The sequence below is a fragment of the Pocillopora damicornis genome, chromosome 6 (assembly GCF_964200805.1).
Source record: "Pocillopora damicornis chromosome 6, jaPocDami1.2, whole genome shotgun sequence".
NCBI lineage: Eukaryota > Metazoa > Cnidaria > Anthozoa > Scleractinia > Pocilloporidae > Pocillopora > Pocillopora damicornis.
The window spans coordinates 12,324,841-12,332,334 of record NC_142675.1 but is presented as its reverse complement, the minus strand read 5'-3'; the positions used below and the strand labels follow the sequence as shown (position 1 = coordinate 12,332,334).

The 7,494-nt window shown below is 36.9% G+C and overlaps 1 protein-coding gene across 1 annotated transcript; it reads left to right on the top strand.

The window, feature by feature from the left end:
* The first annotated feature begins 2,972 nt into the window (after window positions 1-2,972).
* On the top strand, window positions 2,973-6,681 carry LOC149044019 (tyrosine kinase receptor Cad96Ca-like). The gene is made up of 9 exons (XM_089209181.1): window positions 2,973-3,270; window positions 3,481-3,591; window positions 4,003-4,193; window positions 4,892-5,014; window positions 5,140-5,210; window positions 5,361-5,401; window positions 5,851-5,947; window positions 6,044-6,143; window positions 6,616-6,681. The coding sequence occupies exons 1-9, from the start codon at window positions 3,042-3,044 to the stop codon at window positions 6,679-6,681; spliced, it is 1,029 nt and encodes a 342-aa protein (XP_089065307.1). The 5' UTR covers window positions 2,973-3,041.
* The last annotated feature ends 813 nt before the right edge of the window (window positions 6,682-7,494 follow it).

Sequence of the window (7,494 nt, the reverse complement as noted above, 5' to 3'; positions counted from 1 at the left end):
GATTTTTGTTTTTGTTTTTTTTGTTTTGCATTTTTTTGGGGGGATGTGCGGGGTGAACTATGGTATCCGTTTAGGACACAGTACAATTGTGACGTAAACCTACTTAAACACAAAAAACGGTTTTTATCGAGTATTAAAACACCGTAATAAGCTATAATCATAACGTTTTCATGTTTATACTCGCTTTAAACATAAGAAGTAAAAACAATATATCAGAATGAGTTTTTACGCAAGGATTATTCGACAAAGGTCGAACTAAATTTTTGTTAAATAGATCTAGCTACTTCTCTGAAGGTTTCCTATATGAAGACTCTTTAAACGTTTTGGAAAAGGACACGACTATTCATCTTAAGCTTCAGAAAACACAGAAGTTTACCTGACAGCGACAATACAGGAGAACTGCAACAGACGTTTTGAAGTTGCTGCGAAATTTCCAGAAGTGGTGAGATAATTTCCTTTATGAAATACCGATACAAACTTCAACATGACGTTACGGTATAATTTAACCGACTGAAAGAACACAATTCTCTCATAAACCCAACTACATTATTAAAAAATGGGTGATATTCTCATTAAGGAACGATTCTGAAAGGCAACACAGTAATTATCCATAATAAACTTAGTTAAGCCCACTACAAACTCTGACTCAGCTCACCGCCGACAAAATCTCACAGCTATCTCCAAATCTCCCTGAACTGAACAATCGTCCTCAGTAGCTCTCTCTCGGTATAGCTTTCCAAACAGTCAGTCACTCCCGACACCAACAACTAACTGCAACTACACGAATGAGTCCTTATGTGCATTTATAAAGTATTCTAGAACATTCTGGAAGCATACATCAAAATTATTTTGGTAGTATTGCATTTTAAAGTGACCTTATAGGATGTTCTAGAATGTTCCATGGCATGCATGCCAGCATGATTGGGCATTTTAGATAGTTCTTTTTACAGTCACTATCCATAACAATAAAAAGTGAATTTTAGTCAATCTTTAATGAAATCTTTATTTTTCGGTCCACCATATGAGGTTTTTAACATACGTCTTACTCCACAGAGAAAGATTAATACCTTCAAATTTCCTTTAAGGCTTGTCAAGTTGCCCTTAGGTTTGGCTGCTCATCCGCCAACGCTTTAAACACCAGGTACAGTACAGTTTGCATCTCACATTGAGCCAACGAGAGCCATCTAATATGAATATTTGTTCTAAGGGGGGGGGGGGGGCGACTTCAGCATTTAAGCTGGTTTTTCCGCTCTCGCAAGTCTTACTTAAGCAATAATGAACAGTGTAGTCTTCAACAGAACGACATCAAATATAACTAGTTTTTTATTCAGCTTAGTTTATCACATCAAAAATACTTCTTTGGCTAAATCATAATGTATTTTAACGCTTAAAAGTCACCAAAGTACAAATATATTTAATGTGTAATGGTGCTCTTTCTCCTCACCCCTCCCCCCTACCTAGGTGTGGCAGTGTCGTTCTTTACTTCATGATGAGGTTCAATCAAAGTGTTATCGTGAGCAATGTTTTGACTTTCCTGTCGGATGCTGCAAGGAAAGACAAATTCGGAGTTTTTAAAGTCGATCAAGACTCAATAAAACAAGTTTTGATACCCACAGATGGCTTGGAAAGTACAACGCAAGGTAAATATGACAAACGGGTTTGAATGGTCTTTCGAACTTTCCAAAAGTGTTTACATGTATCACTCTTTTGAAAAAGATGGACTTTTTCTATTTGTATTCCGAATCGATTTTCTCTGAGGAACCATTTCTTTGAGAAACAGGCAAAGTCTGGGCCAAGTTTGAGATGACATTTTCAAAACGTTGTTGTTTTTATTTTATTAAACAAAATTTGTTTTTTCCAGATTTCATAGGGAGAGAACGCCCTAATATTTACCAGTACCTAGTCAATAAGAGTTTACCTTTTTAACGGTTACAGGCCTAACCCATGTAATTAGAGCGGTGTATCGAACAGGATCAGTATATTACCTCCTTAACCTTTCTAAAATGTATCCTTTAATCCATTTAGGTCCTGAGGAATGTAACTGCCCTTGTAACGACGTCTTGTTAAAAGCCATAATTGGGGTTCTTGCCTTCATAATCCTTCTTCTAATAACTTATATAATTTGGCTACACAGGAGAGGTAAGTAACAATGCATTATTCATGTTAAGAGGTTGGGGCGACGAGATACATCAAACAAAAGAGGAAATATTTGACTCACGTCCATATCACCGTCTGTTTTTCTTTTCCCTTTTTCTAGACGCAGCTGGGAAACAGAGGTAAGAATTTGCTGCTACTTGGATTCTGTCAATATAACACACAATACATGATATTATCTTAACATAAAATGTCGCTAAAACCAAAAAATTGTCGGCTGTTTATAAATTTTTTTATGCTTTCTCAATTATAGGACCTATGAAGATAAAAGAGGTGTTTACGACGTAAGTTACAGCTAAGACATTAACGTCATGTCGATGTAACTTTACTTCTGTTCCCTCCGGGAAAATAAACAATTTCAACAAGTTAAAGAGAAAAAAAGGCAGGAATTTGACTAAAACCGCAAATTAAATGGGTGACAGATACAATAAAATAGAGGAGGAAGTTTCACTCGATAGGACGTCTGTCGTGGGATTAAGTCCTTTACCAAGTTACTCGATAACCAACAGATCTGCACCAGGTTGATCGTTCCTCTTTACATATTTGCTTTTGCTTTCATGGCCGTGTAATTCCATTAACCATGGGCAATGGTCATGTTGTAGGTTGTAGTTTTGGGGAATATGCCATAAACCTTAAAAGTTCCAATAGCCTGCAGGGAACAAAGTGCATGTTACTCTTAATGATAATAGAGAAAGAACATAAGCGTTTGTCTCACGCAAATGGGTAAACTGTTTTTATCGTCCGGTACGACTTTTTATCGAGACTTATTACAGTTACTTGTGTATACCTTAACTGTTATAATAATTTAATAGAATGAAATAGGTTTAGAAGATATCGAACCAAGTCTACCCGATTCAAGCAAACTCACTCAGCCTCCTGCGGAATACATGGATCTTTTAGAAGCCGACAAAGATAATAGGAAAGCACAAAGTGATGGTCCAGATGATGCTTACGCGCCTCTTCATCCATTAACACGCTCTTGGGAAGTTCCAAGACATAACGTTACTATAGAAAAAGTCATTGGTAAAGGTGCTTTTGGTCAAGTTGCTAAAGGAACAGCTGTGGGACTTCGTGGGATGCCTGGAATGACCACAGTGGCTATAAAGATGCTTAAATGTGAGCACTAACACTATTTCCAAAAACACTTTTTTCTGTTTTTTTAGGTTTTCATGATTTTGATTAAATGTAATGGCAGTTTTAGCTGACAGTCATTCCGGAAATAAAACTGGAAAAAGAAGAACTGAAGTTTTCAGAACTCTTGTTGTTACTCCGACACTTTGCATGTCATTTCCGTTACTAATTTCCTCTCTACTTTTAACTCTGTAGCTAATGCTACTGAATCTGACAAGAGAGATTTGATGAAAGAACTTGAGACAATGAAACAGCTGAAACCACATCCTTACGTGATCAAACTTCTGGGATGTGTTACTGAGTCAGGTATGCTTTGGTTGTGGCGGTTTTATTTTTCGTAAGCATTTTCGTTACAAGTAACTCCGTAAGACTACCAAGTCAGAAATAAACTTCACTCAGGTTTTTGGGACAGCTCTTTTGGTGCTGAGCCACTCTATCGGAATACATCCGAGTACAAAAAGTCTGTAAGCATAGTTGACCACACTAATTTTTCTCTGATTTTTTTTTTTCTGGGTTCACAAAGAGTAATCGACCAAGTAGAGACAATGTTTGTGACTTAACTGACCAGTCTGCTGTACAAGTCATATCGCTTGCTGATAGGCTATGATTGGTGCATACCCTCTTACGAGACCGTAACTTAATTTTCAAGCCGTTTTTCTTAATCCTTAAAGCATAGTGACCGCGTCTTTTTTCATTTAGCATGCTTAATTTCTTCAGAACCGTTGTTGGTTTTGATTGAATATGTGCCTTTTGGGGATCTGCTGGGTTACCTGAGAAAGAGCCGTGGATTAAATGACACTTACTACAAAGACCCGGATATCAAACCGCAAACAAATCTGACGTCACAAGAGCTGGTGAAATTTGCTTGGCAAATTGCCGATGGAATGAGTTACTTGTCTTCAAAATTTGTGAGTTGAACAAAAAAAGAACAAGAAAACAAACAACAGTCAAAATTTAGTTATAATATATCCTTGTGAGGCGTACCGTCTTGGTGGAATCATTTTTTGATACAATTTAATTTCTTTAAATGTTTATGCCTGAGAGGTGCAAACGTATGCTTAAAGCCCAACGTTATCAATTATTTCTTTTCTTTTCTTAAGTTAGGTTCAGCCGTGATCGTTGCGCATCATCGCAGGTTACCTTATCCTCGACTTAAACTAAATTTTCGTTTCCTCTCATGTCATTTTCGGTTGTTGATTTTCATTTACTACTTCAAAGATGATCGAAATAAAGCTTTCCAGGTTTGTCTTGTGTAGTTATAAACAGGGACGTTGGGCTTATTTTAACATGTTCAGCATAAACACGAGCGATATCAATTTAGTACCAAAACAGAGGAGGAGTGGGTTCCAAAAACTGCTCACACCACGGGATTCTCTCAACATCTTAATGAGACCGTTCCGCGAAATGTCTACGTTTTTAATTAACAAAGAAGTTATTTTCCCCACCGCAAACGTCGTAATGATAACTTACATTTTTTACCAACGAGAAAATTAGGAACATGCATGACATTATGTTTGCTAGATATTTCTATTTTGCTATCTGAACCTTTTTCCAGTTCTTTTTCCCCTGTTTACTTATTTTCACTTCTGTATCACTTCTTTTCTAGATCATCCACCGAGACCTTGCAGCCCGTAATGTGTTGGTAGGAAGAAATGAAACATGTAAAGTAACAGATTTTGGGATGGCCAGAGATGTGCAGCAGGAAAATATTTATGAAAGAAAAACAAAGGTTATACAAAGATGAGAGGGTATTCGGTTACATGATATTCAGTATAATTATTCTCCACAATCCTTGTGGTGATAAATTCTCTATACACTTACGAGTATAACACTAACTTCTGCTGAAATCTTTAGGGTCGTCTTCCAGTGAAATGGACAGCTTATGAGGCCTTGTTGTATGGTAAATATACCACCAAAAGTGACGTGTAAGTACATCTCATCATTTTCCTTAGCAATGATTTCTCTTGAACAATAAAGTTTAGGCTAGAAATTGCCTGATTTGTCAAAAATAACATCGCAGTTGTGTCATGTCTCTAATTATCTACCTTACGTATGTTTGCTTCGCCTCTTCGCAGATGGAGCTATGGAGTTGTCCTTTACGAGATTTTCACCATAGGTAACTACTTGTGGAATTTGTTAACTCTTTGATGTTGGTTTAATTATAGATTGTTTTATTAAAGAATTCCAAGTTATTTTGTGAAATTAATCATTACAATCTATTTAGACGGACAGAGGGTGCAGGTTTTCTAAAAAGTCTTTGGTGCTGCGTCGGTGGGAGAGTCTAAAAGGGTGATTTAGTATTATCAAATGATTTGATAACGTAAATTGGCCTCCGTAAAGATTTTCAAAGCTAACTTTCGAAACGTCATCTTTAAAAACCTTTACAGCAGCCGATTTATGTTATGAACTCGGGTAATATTACTAAATTAACCTATTTGGATGGATATGGGCAAACCGGTCGATCTTTTCTACGTGAATCCATTCTCCGCCTAATGGAACAGGTGGTACAACGTCGAAGTTTGTTTTCAAGTACAGTATGATTCACAAGTAATTTTTTTTTTTCAGGCGGTTCGCCTTATCCACGAATGGATGGAAGAAAAATTGCAAACTTACTTCAGCAGGGATACAGAATGTCTAAACCACAACACGTGGATGATAAGTTGTAAGCTTACTTTCCTTTTAGCTGCTTAATCCATCAGAATCCGGGGCGCCTGTCCTCCATAAAATGGCGGTCTAAATAAAGGTGTATCAATTTCAGGTACCAGATCATGATGAGCTGCTGGCAAAATGACCCGGATGTAAGACCAACATTCAATGATTTAAGAGACCAGCTTAAAGACATGGAAACCGTGCACAAGGTGAGAATTGTTATGAGCATAACACCTATGACTTTCCTTTCATGTAAGAGAGAATGAAAGCTTAGCTGCGAGCACTCTCCAAATTGACAATGATTTATTCAGATGTCAGAAGAGCTTCCATTAATCTCCACTTATTGGTATAATACTGGCTTCTTTTCTGTTGCGTCATTGAGGTTCTACGACAGGAATTGTTGAAAATTATCTCTCCGGATGTTATTCTTCATTGCGTCTCGTGAAATAAGCTCATCAAATATTTCGGATGACAACCGTTTATGCTGGTTGAATAAAAAAGGACTGGATAAATGAAAAAATTCACGGTAAAGTTGAAGTGAAACATCATATCTAAGATGTACAGTTGTCAATAGAATACTTTCCCTGCTTCTAATATTCTGAGCTTATTTTGATTACTTCTCATGACTTAAACGTGGAAACCATCCATTTTCACATTTCCCCTCCCTTTTTTTCTATGCAGAGGCTGATCAACATGAAAATGTACGACAAGCAGTTGTATGCAAACGTCGAGGATTTACTAGTGTAGTCGAGCACAGATCGTCATTGTTTGATTGGCTGCTGGAGTGCTTTGCCATAACTGTTTAGGGGCTTAATCTCTATGTCCATATGTTGGAGAAGTCAATTTGTATTTCTAATTTTGGTTCAAAGACTGTTCATTTTCAGTAACTTCCGTTTGACGTGAAATGTTATCAAAATTTTCGCTTTCACTGTCATTATATAATCTTTATTTATTCCTTAACATATGAAGTACAGCAAGCGTGCTCGTTCTAGAATATTGTGCCTCGGGTTCCCTACAAAGCTTTATTGTGAAAGGTAGGCAGCCTTAGTGAAATTAGTCCACACGTCTTAATATCTATGTATTGGAACTATTCACTAAAAAAAAGAATTCCATTTATTTAGATTGATGGAATCCCGCTCTGAACGCCACAGTTGTATGAAGTAATGATAAAAAAAACCAACTGACTGAGTACTTTTATGCCATTTAAAGCCAGCTGTTTATAAAATAGAGGTTTTGTTATGCGATTTGATTTTCGAAGATATTCTTCACCCGTTTCTTCTGTAAGAAAAGTAAACAAAGAGCTAGATAGTTATTAACTTTGCCGATACTTACAGCTACACGTAGGTGTCAGAGCATTTTTTGAAACAGTAGCTTCATACATGTTGTTTTTAGGAAAACAGTTGAAAAGTTCAGTCCCAGACTCAACCATACTGAATGTTCTAAAAGAATTTTGTCCCATTTCCCTCTGCCAGACAGGATAAGCACTCTTTTAATCATTCTCAATAAGTTTATTGATGCACAGTGATGTTCGTGGTACAATTTATTCACAGTCCACGATGG